The sequence below is a fragment of the Aptenodytes forsteri genome, unplaced genomic scaffold, assembly GCF_000699145.1.
Source record: "Aptenodytes forsteri isolate BGI_AS27 unplaced genomic scaffold, ASM69914v1 Scaffold193, whole genome shotgun sequence".
In the NCBI taxonomy this organism is placed as follows: domain Eukaryota; kingdom Metazoa; phylum Chordata; class Aves; order Sphenisciformes; family Spheniscidae; genus Aptenodytes; species Aptenodytes forsteri.
In genome coordinates, this window is record NW_008795405.1 from 14,470,937 (window position 1) to 14,489,116 (window position 18,180).

Consider the following 18,180-nt stretch of genomic DNA (forward strand, 5'->3'; position numbering starts at 1 on the left):
AAGTCTGGCATTATTGGATGGTTACCCATTGAACAGTAGTTCCAGAGCACCACAGCCTGGAAATCAGGCCTTTAGCTGCCATATTTACACTATTGTTACAAAAAAAGCAAAAAAAAAAAAAAAAAAGAAAAAAGGAAACCCTGAAAAAAACTCAACCCCAACTCCCAAAGAACAGGCAGCCAGAAACGCTGAGCTCTGCCTCTTTAGTCTTCACAGAATCAATCGCGTCCAGCCTCCGGGACAGTGTTCTTACAAGGGACCCTTGAACTGGTTTCCCGAAAGATGTTGCCTGATGGAGGGTTTGGAGCTCGCAGCATCACCCAGCTTTCGCCAGACAACCTGTAAGAAAAAATAAAGGGGTAAGGGAGAGAAAGACAGGAATTAAAAAAACCCAAAGCCTCTGATGAGTTGCAGTATTTTCATAATTGTAGTCTGAAAGTTCCTAGAACTGGGCTGTAATTCTCAGCAGAGCCACTGGATGGCATCTGTGCACCAGTTTCCAAGGGAAAAACATTGATGCATTTTTCTAATTAGTCTCTCTTGAAATAAGAACCATTTTTGCCTGGGGTAACAGTATAAAACAAATACACTAGGTTCAGAAGTTAAGTTCAATGGTAGGTCAACCCTGCCATGCTTACAGAAATGATGTTACCATGAACAGACAAGCTAATGAAAAAGATAATGATTAAAATTTTATATACATATATATATATGACTTTCTAAAAACATACATTTTATCAGTCTAGGTCCACTGGGGTAAGAAAGGCTATTTTTTAAAAAAATAAGAAACTGCAAAGCACTTCACAGCTGCCTTGAGTCTACATAAAATGAATATTTAAAGAAAAAACAGCTGATGATACACAAACAGAAATTTGGGAGGATGAAGTTATGGCGTTTTACCTTTCCCCCTGCAGGGCTACGAGTCCATTTGGGAGAATGAAGTTACGGCGTTTTACCTTTCCCCCTGCAGGGCTACAAGGGAATGTGGCATCAAGCAGACAAAAATATCCTAAAAAGCAGACCCTCGTTCACTCTGGTCTTGGCTTTGCTTATAGGGATCCAGCAACCAAAGTGAAGTGCCTCGGCCCTTGCCAAGGATGCTTGCAGTGATCTAGCTCTGCAAGAGGCACTTGTGTTCTTTACACCCTCTTTTTAGGGTTGAGGTGGTTTTCAGAATTTAAACAGAGGGTTAGGCTCCTCTCTGCTGCTGCGAGGCACTAAACGATGCCACCTGGGCTGACTTCCAATGTGGACTTCTAAAAGAGAAGGCTCCATAAGCATCCCCCTCCCTGCTGTGGGCACTGCTGGTACTGTTGAACAGCACATCCCCGGCTGCAGGTGACATGCAGCTTGAGCCATATTCTAACAGAAATGCCAAACTCTTTGTTCAAAGCCAAAGCGTGGCCAAGGTGCTTTGAAGCTGGAGGCAGTGCCACAGCAGCAGACACCACAGAGCAGAGGTTTGGTACGAACACTCACCGTACAGGACGTGGCAAGCTCAGTTAACAGTGTGGTTGCCCAACATGTTGGCAGTGCTAAAAGCACCCCACACACCATGATGGTGTTCAACAGCTTCAGACATGAGTATTCTCCCTCTGATGTTATCTAATGGTTTAGGCTCATACCCATTCAAGATGTACAGCTTTAAAGACAGCAACCAGTTGCTGCTCAGCCCAATCCAAGTCCCTAAGGACACACTTGGAGTCAACTGCTAACAGGACTCTCCAAACCAGGGAGAGCCCTTTGCACAGCTCTTGGTCAGCTAGACTAGCTACTCTGCACCCTTGAAGGCAGCAGAGTGGGAAGTATCTGCTGAGCAAAGGCTGCTCCATGCAGTGAACGAGGCACTCGGGTTACTGATACCCAAAGCAGTGGTCAGCAGAGCCTCCACTCTTCCCTTGTGCCTGTGGATCCCGCATCAAACAGGGCTTGTACGCAGCAGACCCCTGCTCTCTGTACTTCTAAGACCACAAAAGAAACCCCTAGAGCTGCTGAGAGGAGTTATTACATTGCACATTTCACGAACAATCGCCTTCTCCTTTTCACTCAGGTCTTCTTCATAGTTGTCTTGCATTTGCCTGTCCAAATTTTCATGGACCTCAAGGACCTACAAAAAACAATATCACAAAAGCATTATGCTCCTCAAATAATTAAGTGTCCCTAACAACCTCATTAACCAGTAGTTAAATTGGCAGGATTCACAAAGCCTTGAGAGTCAGAGCACTGCAAAGACGAGCATGACACCAAGTTGGGTGCCTCCATCCTCTCCCTTCCCTGGTGATGGCATGCCTCTGTCCCACCACCTGCTGTGGTGTCGTGTGGCTGCCACCACAGTCCTGGGGGACCATGTGATAATTGGCAGCGACTTGCCTGTGCCCACAAACACATCTCTTCAAGGAAGGCTGCTGGTGGCCCCACCTTCCAGGCAGCTCCCCCAAGGCAATCCCCCACAACTCATGCTCCCTCCATTCCCCTCTTCGCAGGAGCGGAGCTTCTCCACTCCTTTCTGCTAATCCGAGTCATGGGGCAACTGTGGTCAGCCCAGGCCAGCAGCTTTTAGGTCTAACAGGGTTTTAGCCATCAGGGAAAGAGGCAAACAGGTTTGTACCACTGAAAAGCAGAGTATTACCCACAGCTTAAGTGTGTGGTCTCCAATCAGCCATGAACTTTTAGATCTTAAACAGACACGGCCAATTTCACTCACCTTTTGGCTGAAAATTGTTTTTAACCTATTTAGTTTCTCAAGGGAACCCCTCAGAGGCCCACGATGACAGTGAGCAAGAGACAGGCTGTTAGCACAGAGCCCTGGGACTCAAGAGATACTGATTTGATTCCCAGCTCTTACCCACTCCCTCTTTGAGCTGGACGCAGCCAGGCTGTGAAGAGGATGGGAAATGGGGAAAAAACCAGTATTGCCTCCCAGGACCCTGTGTGCTGACCGCAGCCCTCTGAAGGCGCCGTCCCCACCGAGTGCTGAGTGCCGTGGTGAATCTGGGTCACCCTCTCCTTGTGCCACAGACGCCCTCTGAAAATGGAGATAATCACCTCGACTCCCCAAGCTTTACTTTAATCTCCGTCAGCACCGTTTCCACCCACAGCACATGCCCTGTAAAGGTAAGGGAATAGGTGGCCCTTGGCCGGGGCTGGCACGCACGCGCATCCCCTGCCCACACACCCACAGCCAGGATTGCAGCCACGGCTACAGGGTAACATTTACCGGCTGTTCAATGAGTTCAGCTGGTACAAACGCTGATGAATACAGGCCATACCTACAAAGTGCTGGCGCCAGGCCTGTCTGCTCCTCCACAAGCAGCTCCGTTTTGCTGTCTTTCCTCTCATGCCTGGCTACAGGCAGCGGGCCCAGGTACATGCCTGCAGCACACTGCCTGCAGGAGCCTCTGGAGGAGTGAGGCATCGCCTTTCCTTTCCCTCCTGCTCATGACTACGGGGCTTTTCCCATGATATTAATGGGAGGAAAGCACTGCAAAAATGGAGACATGGCTGCAAAAGCATAGGAATAGCCTGAAAGGGAGGGGGGAAAGGATTTGAGACTCTCCAAGGAGGCTCTGCTCTGCGGCTCGGAGGGCATCTCCAAGCGGGCTTTCCCGGATCTGGGAAGAACCAGGTTTCATTGCAGAGATAGAGAGGTTACAGCTCCAGCACTGACACCCCAGACCTGACACGTCCAGTGCTCGTGTTCGTGGGCCCCCTGGTTGCCACTCAGCCTGGTGGCTGGGCCACACTTGCAGATTCGCCTTGGGAAGACAAGTAAACACGCTCTGAAAGGAGCTCAGGACACTGCAAAAAAAGTGGAAACATCCTGCCTGTCACTTATTTTCTTAGATTTCAGGTTGACAATGTTTGAAAATGGAAAAAATCTGATTTTTAACGTCTGTCTTTTAAATAGCACTTGGAGACATGCTCCCCAAGCACAGATCCCCAGGCCACACATGGCTGGTAAGACGTACGTCTATGTGGTTGCAGTGTCCCACCACGTGCTGCCCACACCCTGCACCTCTGTAGCAGCTGGGAGCCAGCCCCGGCCCCCCACGTCCCGCCTGGGGCACGCACCGTCCCGGCCACCCCCGCAGAACACCTCCAGGGAGACAGTGCCTGGCTGCGGCCAGGTGGTCCCTCGATCACAGAGATGAGGCTGCCTGGGGCTAAGGGCAGCCTTCGCTTCCCGCTGGAAACACACTGACCCACAGAATACCCCCTCCAACACATCCGCATGCATTCAGATAGCTCCTCTGGACAGGCATGTAGCACAAGTTGGGCATATCACAGCGCAGGACTGCCTCGAGATCTTACTGCTGCATCTGTGCTGACCCACATACCTCACCCAGGGCCACTGATGAGCAAGATGGTCAGCTCCATGTGCCGCGTCAAAGCTCCTGGAATCACCCAATGCCGTCAAACAGCACGTGGTCTTATTCACCTCGATACATCCACACGCATATACAGCTGTACAGCAGGTGTATTTGTGTGCGTAAGTATTCCTACACCTCCTAGGGAAGTACAGAGCTAGATTCAGTGCAAGGATTGGCTTCACCCTTTGCTGAGGTAGGCAGCACCGGCTGCTCCACGAAACGGGATACCAGGGTAGATTATCCCCTGGTCTGCCTCAGCACAGCAATCCTGCAGTACTCAAACTGCGTTACAAACAAAAATAGGTCATTCTCCTAGGGCCCTTAACCTACTTCTAAAATGTACCAGCTAGTTTAACCAACATAGCTGGGACCAATCTTTGCACAAATAAGAATTATCCACATCCTTTCTAAGAGGAGGGGAAGGGCAAGAGGGATGCAAAAGGCATGTACGTGCTGACAAAGAGAGCATCTATTTTTTGCTAAAGAGAAGGCAATTAATTATTGATCCAGCTGGACTTGCCCATCGAACTCGTTCATCTGGAGTCAGTGTGCCTCTGACTCTCAGCTGCAAAGGCAGCAGCCTGCAGGATCACATCCCCGTGTGGAGCGCCAGGGCTGCCTGACTGGCAGCTAAGCACCGGCTGTGTCCACAGGGCAAGTGTCAAGGACAACCATGGTTTAGATTAGTTAAAGATCACGTCAGCTCCAGCCTCTGCCTTCACCTGCTATCAATCTTGCAGGCACAAGAGTCTCAGCATACAAAAATAAGCTGTTTTTCTATGACTTGCGCTTAAACTAAAACCGCATTGCCTAGTCCAGGAGGTGTGGAAGGGTGGTGCAGCCCATTTCTGTCAGTGGAAATGTCTTTTAATGGTGTAAGCCAGGCAGAGCTGGAGCTGAAAGCTGATCAGACGGAAGTTATGGTTGTATTTCATTTCTGAATGACTTGGGACTCATTTACCCTGGAAACTATCCTGCTCCCCAGGCCCACCCCACGTCTGGGTAGGCACTTTGTAAAGATGCGTTAGCATCTTGGGCATGGGAAAAAGGGATTTGGAGGGATAAAACTCAACGGCCTATCCTGGAAAGGCATGCTGGAAAAAAATACACTCTGAAGAGTGAAATCACCTCCTGAAGAAAGACAGGAAGGCCTCTTAGTGCTGACCCAGCCCCAGCCATTCTCAGATCCTGCCAGGCGCCGCCTCAGCTGTTTAGAAGGACCAGGTTAATGTTCTTCCGATTACACTGCTGGGGACTATGGACGTGCCTTCACATAAATTGTCTATGGCTTAGCTGAAGTTCAAGGACTGTGGATTCAGTGTGGATCTAAGAAACTGGGGTATATCCTCCTGTGACTTCTGCCACATCCCAACCCCGCAGCCTACAGAAAACAGACAAGCGTACCCCAGGCTCAAAGCGGCTCACGCCATCCCCTCCTTTTTGCTCTTCGTCAAGCTGCACTGACAGCACTTGGCCCTTTGCAGATGCACCAGCGCTATGTGATCTCCCTGGGTAAAACGCCAGCCGGCGAGAGCAGCCTGCTCTGCTCGGGCACGGGGCAATTCCCCGTGCAGGGGAATGGGGCTGGATTGGGTAACGCTGCTCTTCTGCCTGGGGATGCCATCTCCTGAAGACAACCTGCATCTCGCTCTCGATGAGCACACTGTCCCGTCTGGTTTTCTCCCTGCCGATACGTAAACTGCGAGGAACACCTCGGGTATATTTAGTTCTCCTTCATGACTGCACTGACGTCTGTGACCAAGGCAGTGCCACCTCAAAGTCACCCAGTCCATCACATCCACCTCCCTGCTGACTTGCTGTACTGGCCCCGCATGACCACGCAATGCGTATTTAAAAAACAAACAAAAAAACCTCACCAAAGAGTCGGGATGACTGCAGTAAAGCTTTGGAAGGGAAATTGAAAGTTGAGGTAAGCGTTTCTGTACCAGGAAGCACTCTGAGATTGAGGGACGCTTTCTGAAGGGTGCAAGCCTCACTGATTTTCTTGATTTATAAGTCAACTGGACAAAACATTGGGGAACACGGCATCCTGCTTCGGCAAGGGAACAGTCTATATGCCCTGCTAGGCTTTTTCCCTAGTTTTGGCAGGGCCAAATCCTGCCTTACCCAACATCGGAAGGAGTGACTGATCACCTGCTCGATGGCTCTGCGCACATGGGAGAGGTCCAGGCTGCTGCTGCAGGGGGAGTTGGGTTATAGGCTAAATGTTGATCTCGTACATTTGTCTCCTCCTCACCTCCCCATGTCTTTAGCAGGTTTGCTCAATTCCTAAGAAAAGTGCTTTGATGTTCAGCGAGATACTGAGCTGTAGCATATGTACCTTTTATTCTTGTTAGCAAAAACAGCTGTTAGGAGTGCCAACCTGTCATCTTGTTCCTTATTTAGTAGGCGCAAATAAACAAAAACTATTTCAGAAGCAAAAATAAAGAAAATCCCTAAATGTGCTCAAGGAAGAACTTAAGCTAAATGGCAGGCAACGCTTCAGCCACATAGCTAGTGTTCAGCTGCCAGAAAAAGCCAAGGAAAAAGCCTAGGGGACATTACATAGATGGGTGCAGACGGAGGCAATCCAGAAGCCCTGCAGATCTGTGCAAAGTACACAGCCCCTCAGTGACCTTTGCTTGGGCACAGAGCCGCATCCTTGCAGCCACACCACTTCTGGCCAGACTTGCATTCAAGCAGCCTGCAAGACAAGCGAAGCCAACTTCCAGCTGTCCTTGCCTTTCCTCGTGGTAAGGAGCTAGCCTGCTATAGCCGTAAGGACTTCTTTACACAACCAAGAAGGGTTTTTTCTAATATCTGATGTGGTATAGCCAAAGCACAAAGTCTCATTTGTAGGCTACTCTCTTCTCCTCCTCAAGGGAAGGTCATGAGCTGTATCACAGCCAGAGAGGGTCTAAGCTGGTAGCTGCATCCAGTTTCCCACATGCAGGGGCTGGCACTGGAAAAACTGCCCAGTCCTGCAGGGTGCAAATAAGACCTACTCCATATGCTACACATGCCGTGGCCAAAAAATGTTATCTTCTACCCAGTTTAAGATCCGCGGCTGGAGACCAACAGCCACAATTTCACTGTGCCACAAGAAGGGAGGAGAAGAGATTGAGACCATGACCAGTTTCCTCCGTCTTTTCAATTTCCAGCTGATCCTTGGAAATGGGCCACAGGATGGAAAAAACCCACCTTCTCATCCCTCCTGTCACACGGACCTACAGGAGAATTTCCTCCTCGCTTCAAATTTGAGAATATTTTTAACCCTGTGTGTGAGCAGGACACATCACGTGAGATCATTTATGCCCCGTGAGAAGTGACTGCTATGCCACCTGCTTCCCGACCCCAGCTGTGGCACTTTTCAGGGTTTTGAAGACAGACAAACGTACCCCACCGGCCAAATTATGAAACTGCAGAGGAGAATTTCTTCCAGCCCTTCCTAGTGATCAACAAAGCTCTGAAGTAGAGGATTAATAATAATAATAATAATAATAATAATAATATGTGCAAACAACCAGTCATCCAACTTCCTTTCAACTCCTTTATATGCATCATTGCGCCAGACCTCCCAAACTTAATTTCCAGTTTCCAGGAATCTTCCTCATTAATTTTCCAATCCTTTCCATAAGCTTATCAAACTGCATCTTAAAACCATTTATGCCCTTACTAAGAAATTCAGTCCCATAACCCCTAAAGTAAACAGGAACCTAATTTCCCTCCAGAATATGTTCATAATCAATTTATAACTATTTGATCTTGTAACTTAAAAACATTATCAACTCTGCTTAATATTGTCCCTCACTACCACCTCACCAAGCGCAATGAAGAGCAGGAGCAGAAAGGTACGAACCCCACAGTTTGGGAAGAAAAAGCCAACAGCAATAGTCTGGACTGCAAGAGGGGTTGGATGATTAAATGCAAGCGAAACTGGATTAGTACAAAGTGTCAGAAAAACAAAGGTATCACAGGAGTCTGCAACGTTCTGCAAGGCCTCGGTTTAGCAGATCCATATGCATATATATACAGGAGAAATGTCACCCACAAGTGCAATGCAGCATGGTACAGGATGGAGCACAACAACTTTCTGATAGCACAGAATCATTCGCAACAAGCAAAGAAGAAACTTGTCTGGAAAACACAGGACAAATACATGTAGGCAAGTGAACTGCCACTTGTGCGGTCAGGGCTCCTTTGGAAACTACTAAAAACTGTACTAAAGGTATTTTTTAATCCTTGGCGGTGCTGGACACCCTTCTCTTAAGATCCAATGAGAATTATACAATCTGGGTGTATAAAGCCTCAAGTAAGCTGAAAAATCAAGATTTTTCAGCTTGAAGGATCTTTTATAATTTAAATTCAAATTTGATCCAAATCAAACCAAACTTGTCTTTCCTTTCATAATTCCTCACACCCCATAAATGCATAGAAGATGAACTAGAGAAATAGTGACACTCAGTATCCTCCCGGGATCTTGCAACTGCCCAGCAGAACCAACATCCTTGCCAGCTGCACTACTGCTTCTCCTGACACTTGTTAGTTTTACCACCACCACCTGCCACATCTGTCCTGGAGCCAAGAGACCCTGGACAGGCACAAAAAAGTAAGCTGAAAACACTAAAAACTAGAAAATTTAGGGAACTTGTAGATCAAAGCTACAAGCAACATCTGTGCTATTTATTTAGCTGTCAGATGTGGAAAGGTACAAAGCAAGGAGCTTTGTAAGCACCAGTCTCCAGGTCTAGGACAGTCTAAGCTAGTGCTGATGCCACTGCTGGACCTTTTTTTCCAGCTATGACCATGGGGACCTGAGCTCCAGAGTAGCCATCCAGGAATCCTCCTTTTATTCGGTGAAAGCTTTTTAACCCTGTACAAAATTTTTCACCTTCAACAAATCCAAATCTATAAATCAGTATATTCCAGCCAGAGCCTAATTTAGGTAGAGACTTTCCAGCCATCCCTATGGCACCTTGGAAAGGACTTGTGCTTTGGTGTCCCTTAGATACTCAGAAGTAACTTGCTTAACTAGTTAAACATGTAACACCAGGGTATTACATTTTTCCTGCTCATGGATGGTCACTAGGGCTTGAGAACTGCTGTGAAATCACGGTGCAGGTTTTCTCCTTTAACTCAGCTAGCGGTGTCCCATGGTTTTTTTTGCCAACAGTCCTGAGTTTAATCCCCACTGATGATGCACATATCTATATGGGTATGATGCCATGGTTTGCTGTGTATTTACATAAAAAAAAGTCTTTCTCCTTTGAAGACTGCTGCAGGATTTTCAATAACAAAACATATGTAGGAACTGCAGTTTTTGTGTCCCTGTTAAAAACAGCATTTCGGTCACCGCTGTCACCCCAGAAACCCAGTTTACACAGGACTGATGAACAGAAAGGGTAACCAACACCTTCAGCATCAGCAGCTTCTGTTGGAGGTTTCCCACCCAAAAAAATAGTCATGCATGATCTTGCTTAACTCCGCAACTATTTGAAGCAATGATTATTCATCATGATATAGGTGCTGGTTACCAATAATCTGCCTGAGCACTAACTTTCTATTTCTAGCTGTTGCATTTCCACGAGAAGAGGAAATGTCCAGTTCTGCCACTTCGGTGTCTGTTGCACCACACTGCACTGTACTGCACCGCGCTGCACGGCCGTCTGTGGCATCCTTACCTTCATAGCATGCACAACAGCCTCTGGTTTCTGACCAACAGGGACATATCCTGCTGCAGGAGAAGATGCAAGATCAGATGTCATGCGAGTTGGTCCCTGTTGAAATAAGAGAAGATATGCTTTAATTCCCTTTGGGTGACTTAAGCAAGGAGGAAGAAAATATCCAGAAAATTTGAGCACTAGATTCTCTCAAATTCAGTCCTGCAAAGACAAAAGACACCACTACCCCTTCCTCACAAGTCACTTGATTTAATGCCATTCAAGCCTACCATCACTCAGTCTAGATATACTCAGGCAGGAGATCATCCTGGTTTAAAGCTAAATTGATTCAAGAAACATTTTTTGCTCACTTAGGACAACTTTGTACAAGGACAAGATCAAACGGTTCTCATCCTTCTAGCCAAGGGAGCAATGCAAACAAGACGATTTTCCAGCATAAAGCGGTCATTTCTAAGAAGCTGCATTCATGAAAGAAACAGTTGGCATAACTTCATTGCTTTTCTGGCAACATTTTCACATAGACATCAAGTACCAATCTTCAGCTACAGAGAAAATTGTGAAGGCAACCTTAAAACAAGCAGATGTCCAAACCTAATGTTGGCTGGGTTTGTTTCCAAAATGCTGGCCAGTTCTCCTGCATGAAGGATCCCATTGGGAAGGATGCTGAAATTACACTTTACAAAAGATTTCTACTGTCCAAACAGCCTTGTAAGCACTTTTCATAGGGCTTTCCTTTTTTAAAGGCATCCGACTTGAATTATGAGAGAGACAATATCTTTATTCAGTGAGATGCACCCTGCCTGTCCCTAATATTTGTGCATTGCTTTGTAGCAGTGGGAGAAATCAACAATGAAACCATTGACAAAACTCGTATTTAGTCTTTGCATCCTTTAGGAAACACAAAGAATGATCATACTGGGGGCCTCTGAAAGCAAATTAGGATGGCAGAGCAGCATGTAGCACCATCGCAGGAATGCTTTCACGTACAACACACGAGGCACTCCATTCTCATCTTTTCCACGTTTAAAAACACAGCATGTTTTATGCTTCATCTCATCGCTTTGCCTTCTAAGCCAAGGCCAGCAAGCTAGTCATGCCAGAAAGGAGGACCAATGGAGGAGCACTTTGCCACCTCTCGTTCTTCCAAATGTCTTAAGTTGTGAGGGCCTTTTTACTAATAAAAGTGTTCATGCACATACATTAAAGAAAAAGATGGGCCAATCCATTAGGCTACAGACAAAAATAGCATGGAAGGCATAGAGCCTTTCATGCCTTGACCACTGATCTGTGCTTAACCCATGTCATGACCAACAGCCATTGACTCATAACAGCGACCTTCATGAACTGAGTTGCTGGTGATGCAAAAACTTCCTTCTGAGAGGTAGGCATCTCAGAAAAAGGAAAATTAGACTTAGTAACTCCACAATAATTCTCCAAGGAGATTTAACAGACTGCCAAAGCACAGAAACCAAGAGACACTCACAGGCTGGGCATGGTTCTGGACCTGCTGGCAGAGGGTTACAGCTTGCTGGAGCTGTGGCCACCTGGGGACATGTCCTCAGCCATCCCGTCCATAACATCACACAAAAAAGGCAGAGGCTGGGGAAGAAGCACCAGGGACTGGGTCCAGCCAGTCTACAGCTACGACTTAAGACTGCAAAATGGGTTACAAATTTCTCACAGGGTTGGTAAATGCAACAGAGTCCTTCCAGAATCAGCCTCCCACAGAGGTCAGGCACCAATACATGCATAATTCCTCTGGTTTCAGCATGAAAGCTGCCTTCTTTCCATAAATGACCAAGATCATGACAACTGAAAGCAGAATATTCAGGAGTTTGTGGCCATGAAACACACTTGATACGGATTTTTCCCTACGGCCCTCTTTAGAAGAAACGCAGGAAATACCAAGCACAGGTCTAACATCCAATATTTCTTCTAAGTTGAGAGTAATCTGACAAAGTAAAAGGAACTCTGCTGGATCCTGCTGCTGACAACATTTTAAATACAGTTTTCTGACCAGAGTAGATCACGCAGTCTCCTGTATGACAGACAGCGGCAGGTTCTCCTCACAGAACTGAAGTCACTAATGAGCCACAAAGCACTTCCATGATTGTAATCACTCTCAAAATTATTACAGAATACAAACGAAACCAGAATGAATAGAAAGTAATGTTTTCTGAAGAGCTTGATCATACTTAACCGATCACCATACTGACAAGATAAAAGTAATCTTGCAAGCACGGTGATGCACTGGATATATCATATCACACAAAAAACATTCAAAGGGTCACCTTCCTCCTCAGATGAGTGGCTGAAATTCAGCAAGGACAATCAGCTGAGCTCCACCTGAACACAGGTAGAGAATTTGACTGAAGAAGAGAAAAATAATGTTAAAGAACGAGGGATGCAGCAAAGGAGGTAGACCAAAACTTGCTGTCGGAGTCTCAGTAACAGGGTGACTTCATTTCTAAAATAGGCACGATCCTTGATCCTTAGCTTGGACGCCAAAGCCCCCAGCCGACTGAAACAGACGTCCAAATTGCTGAGTGCAATTGTCAGCAATGGCGAGTGCACCAAACAACCATGCCGCTGGCCCGCTGTGCCCCAAGCCACAGAGACCTCCCCACCATGTGAGACTGTTACTACAAAAGGCCAAACATGCACGTGAAGAAAGTGGGGGAGCAAGCAAGGATCTCACCGACATCCCCGCTCTTTGCACTGTAGGATGCAACAAGTAAAAATACCCACACTGCTAAGGGTGGCTTAACATTTATCATTATACTTAGAGCTCTTTGTGCAGTTGCACCCTTAGAAAAAGCTCTTTCCAAACAAACAAAGAGTCAGAGTTTTACAAAGGGGGGTGCTTCATTCCCACTGGTTTCAGTGTGGTTCACAAAAAAAAAAGCTTCAGCCAAACTCCTATCAGCTTCCTGCACGGAGGCATACATAAAGGAGGCCAGAAAAGAGGGGACTGTAGTCAGCAAGGAAAGAAATGACAACATATCCAGCAGGATGCATGGCCAGCCTTTGGAGGATGGAGGAGAGGAAAATGGGCAGAGTTCACCGATAGTGTTAGCTGAAGAGGAGGAAATGGAAGGAACTGGAGATAAGGTCAAGGTTGCTGGACTGGAAAACTGCCAACAGTGGGAGAGAAGGGAGGGAATGGGAAGAAAGAGGAGGATGTGCATTTTACCCAGCAGGAAACCAGTTGAGATGAAATGCAGGGGAGGGGGAGCCACAGATAGGAGATTGGAAGAAGGGCAGGAGGGCAGGAGGGAGGGGGAAATCTCAGGAAGTCAGTGTTAAGGTAGTAGCTGAAATCACACAGATGGACTCCTCATGCCTAAAATAGATGCATTTGGAAACTGTGGGTAAGAATTACCACAGCTGCACCCCAGCACTCTAACTCAGCTACTCTGAGGACCTCCATCACTGCAGAAACCCATGCCCTTCCCGTTCCCTATAGCTGACATTTTCACAGCCATGGGAACACGACTGACTCAGCACCCTGACGGACAATAGTAGCAAGGTTAATCTGGTTACATCCTAAGAAGCAGAAATTGTCCATATAGGCAAAAAGTAATATGGTGTGTTTTGGGGCATGCATCACTCAATTTCCTCTCCCTGTCTGGTTTGTCAAACATGCACTCTCTGTATTAGATGGACATCTGGCTTTTCCACTTGCTAGGTTTTCATAGCATTTGGTAGCTCAGAGATGGTTCACTCCTCATCCTCAGACATGTGGCTGAGATGTCACATAATTATATAAATGAATGGCGCTAAAAGACGGCTCAGAAGTCACCAAAAAGGATGCCATTATATTTATAATAAAGCTGTTGAGAAATGCCATCTTGATCATTTTTCTAGTTGATCATTTGATCAATTTGATCATTTGATCAAGTTGATCATTTGATCAATGCCATCTTGATCATTTTTCTAGTTTACTTCTGCTGAGGCTGAACCTCAGCAGAATGAGAAGCTGAGTCATTTCAAAATGCAAAGTTTCTTATTCTCTTTGGCCCCAACTAGCTTTGGAGTTGCTCCAGGCTTACAGTAGCAGAGATGAGGCTGGAAGTTAGCTTGTTTAACTCATCACTTATACAAGGAATTTGTAATTCAAAAAGAAAACAACTGTACATCTATGTCATGGTGTCAAATGATCACCTGGGTAGAATTACATCGCACACTACTTTCTGTTTCATCCACAGCCACAGTCCTGGGTAGAATTACATCGCACGCTACTTTCTGTTTCATCCACAGCCACAGTTACGCTGCCAAAAGAAAGAGCTGCCCAGCGGTGAGATTACCAGCCTAATTCAGAGTGGGGGGCTCTAAGTTATGTATCTGATGCATTGGAGTTCCTGAGCGCTTGGAGGAAGCACCTTATCTTCCCTGTGCACAAGGTTTGTTGACCACTGCACCTCTGAGACCCAGAGACCCTTCTCCAAGACACGTCTTTAAGAAGCACAAGTCCCAAGGGAACAAAGGCTGTGGAGCCGTGCGTGATCCATCTGATGCTTCCTAGGTAAGTCGGTGCTTTTGCTGCTCTGCAAACCATTGTGGCAGTTCAGAGCATTCGAGACGGCTGTAGCGTGGATCTCCGATGAGTTCAGCCCTGGAAAGAACAGCCCTATCTCTGCTGCCAGGACGGATCTGGCACCGCAGTGTCCTGAGAGGCTCCTGGTGAGGCTCTTCTGCATCCCTCATAGGAGGCAAGTGCCAAGTACCCACGTACCCAGCCCCTCTCCCAGTGCGGGAGCTATTCATGCAGACAGCAGTACTGAAGCACCACTGAACACATTTCCCTTTCAGCCCTCGCTTGCTCCTCCATTTCAAGCAGATCAGAGCTGGATATTTGCTGGTGTCTGTGATGGGACCAACACACTTCTCAGAGCTTACTGTTCCCACGTAGCATCAGCCCGCTCCCCATCCCACCAGCCCCACATCGTGCATGCCCAAACCACAAATCCACCAGAGAAGCCCAGTTCTGCTCAAGACACTCCCAGAAACCTCCCACTGGAGCCTGCAGGGCTTGTGGTTCAATCTCCAACTCTGTAAGGAGATTCACAGTCCAGCTGTATCATTAATAGACTAAGAAAAGAGAGAGGAACTCTGCAGTCTTTCATGCCAGAGCATCCTTGAAGCAATATGCTACGCACAGGTGATAAATCCCCCAGTTCTCTGTTGCCAAGAATGACGCTTGACCCAGTGACAGCTTCAAATCCAAAGCAGAAAACAAACCAAATTAAACTAGCTCCATTCACTGCCCCGGCCTAGAACCCAAAGACAATCAGCAAAGCAACAGCACTGCTGTGAGAAAGAAAATCCGAAGACCACAAATACCGCCAATGATCCTTTTTCATCTGACACCAAAAAATGATGAGCAGAGGCCTCAACTTGCAGCTGCTGGAGAACGTCTGCTGCTCTATATCAAGCCACGATGGCATTGCCAGTGTCTAAGACCAAGTTGCCTAACGAGTCCTTGCTGGCTCTATCTGGTTGCATGGGATGTGGTCCAGCACAGATGCTGACAAGCACCGCCATCAATACTCCATTCCTACACGTTTGGAGGAACAAAATTAACAGGACTCTCTGTAATAGGGCACGCTGGGAACTCCCGATAATAACACACCTCCTCAGAGGCAAAATAAGGCTTAAAATATGAACATTTCTTAATAAAAGTGGGAATGCTTTGGAACCCAAGAAGAAAAGAGCCTAACTGGGGACGACAGGTGTCTGCTCCTTTAGAGGTTTTGGGTTGGAAACCTCAAAAAGGAACAAAGAAATTGCGATAAACAATTCCTCCTTGATTCCTCCAGGGATCTGAAAAGACATGAGACCTTGGTCCTGCCATCAGTTTTCAATCTCCTTCTGCTCAATTATATTCTGTCTTTTAATGACATCCTTTCCTACCTCAGCTCCAAGAGAGCTATTCCTGATCTGCAGAAAGACTGCAAAAAACTAAGTTTCAAAACCCAGAAGAGAACGTCATGCTGATTTTACTTCACCTAACAGCCACAGCCCAGCCACTGAGGATGCTTCAGACCAACGTGGAGCGTGCAAGCAAGCGTTAATGCTTCTGAACCTCACATCTTCTCCTTGCCTTCTATTAATTTTTGTCTATCGTTTCAAAAAACAAGCAGACATTTAGGATTCAAACCCGATTAAATAAACCACACTTTTCTAACGGCATACCTCAGACAACATTAAAGCTAAATGGAGTCATATCAGACACTATGAAGTTTTTATTGCCGAGACAGAACAAGGAAAATTACATTATAGGCAGGCACTGCCAGACAACTCACAATAAAATTCCCAGGCACGTCTATTTATCTTGCAGTGATTTTGTTTGCAGCCTGCTTACCCAGGTTTGAATTATACTTGGACCCTTCCTTAGCACTCATCACCATCCAGGTGTTTTACATAAATAAAGGTGCTGACACCACCCTGTAAATTAGGAACTGTTAAGGGACAAGCAGGAGGCAGTAACATGCCCACAGCCACCTGGAAAGTGGGTGGCAGAGCCGGGCAGTAACATGGAAAGGTGCTGTGTGACTGCAAACCCCAGCCCCGGCGTGCTGGCAGGATGGGGGGCCCAGCGTATTTTGGTTTTGTGAATGTGCTTGTGGCTGCAAAGTTTAGAAAGCGCCTGGAGCAGCTCCAGCCAGAGACAGCACTGGGGGGCAGATGGGAAAACCAGTGGCAAAACCAAGGACCGAGAGCACGGGGCCACTCTGGTGTGGGAGAAGGATCCCCGGACCCTCGCAGGGAACGTGCCAAAGCCCCGAAGCATGGTGTCCCCATCAGAAATGTGGCATAGGCAGCACTAAGGGCAAGCACTGGGCTCACGCAGACAGTCGGTCCATTCAGAAAGAGAAATCTCCCTTCACACAGAGATGAGCGGCATCCCCGGGAGATCACACAAAAAAATATCTCCCGTTACCACCAGCCTGAGAAATTCCCTGAGCCCCACAAAGGCAGATCAGACCCCCTCATCGTTTTGCAGCCCGGGCCATGTCTCCTGTCCTCCGCTGCCTTGCAGCTGCAGGGGGGTTAATGGCTGAAACAAAGCGATGGTGCCGTGCGCTGCTGAAGCGTGACATGACTCCAGGCTGATATTTCGTCCTCCCTTCCTTCGAAGCCCCTTCCCTCCCTGCTGCATCTTCTCACGCCCGTGGCAGCTCTGCCATTGCCACCATGCGTGGTGCTCCTGAAGGGGTCTGGCTCCTTTCACAGCCCCGCAGGGACAAGGCTACCTGAAGGCACCCTGGCAACAGCACCAGGGCTCCTTGCTGGCTGCAAGAAGGAGATTTCCCAAAGACACGAAGAAGCGACCGGCACCGGCTCCTCTGCAAACCACACTGTGCAAAACACAGCCTTTTTGCCACCCTGCTGCGGGCGATGCCAGACCTCTCGTGCCTGAGCGTGGGACACCTTCGCCAGAGCCAGGGAGCACCCAGGTCCCTTATGTGTCCAGTCTGCCTGGTAGATGATCCAAAGCAATGATGACACTTGGTTATTGTTATTCCGTGCCTACTGTGCAGAAAGCCTGCCAGCATCCAGCTCAAAACAAACCACCCGCTCCCCCCTTGTGCACTTAAATGGCTGCACGGCCCTACGTTCCCAAAGTCACAGCGGGCTGCCTTGCAGCTGCGAGCACTTGACACCCTGCCACCAGGCACAGGAGAAGGAACACGTGGGAGATCCCGCAGATAGATACCGGCTCCCCAGCACAACATGGGTCCCGGCTACCAGCGGGAGTGAGTGCGGGAGCCATCAGTACTCCGTATTAGCATCTTCCCTATCAAATCAAGGGACTTTATTGCAGATGCTAATCTCCTTTGGCATTACTTAATTTGCTGCCTTTAATCACAGATAGCAGCTGGTCATGTACACATTCAAATCCATGAATTAACCGCTGGGTCCACACAGGAGTCAGGCAGAGCCCATCTGTACGGCTCAGCCACCACCTCCTGCACCTTCACCGCCTCCGCTGCATTCACGGATATCTACTTAAGTAACAAAAAGGGCTTACACAGCCCTTTTGATTAATAAAGAAACAATTTAACTGTTTCATTGCTTTCTGAGCATAAATATCAAGGACACCTGACAAAAGAATAGCTCTTCTC

General features: G+C 47.5%; 1 protein-coding gene across 1 annotated transcript in view; it reads right to left on the bottom strand.

Annotated features, from left to right (window-relative positions):
* Positions 1-249: 249 nt before the first annotated feature.
* Positions 250-18,180, bottom strand: part of CCDC85C (coiled-coil domain containing 85C) — a gene marked incomplete at its 5' end in the record, with an annotated part of 115,215 nt that continues 97,284 nt past the window's right edge. The window contains 3 exons of the mRNA XM_019472452.1: positions 250-339; positions 2,009-2,107; positions 10,052-10,147. Of these exons, the coding sequence (XP_019327997.1) occupies positions 250-339; positions 2,009-2,107; positions 10,052-10,147 (285 nt within the window). The remainder of the gene's footprint in view (positions 340-2,008; positions 2,108-10,051; positions 10,148-18,180) is intronic.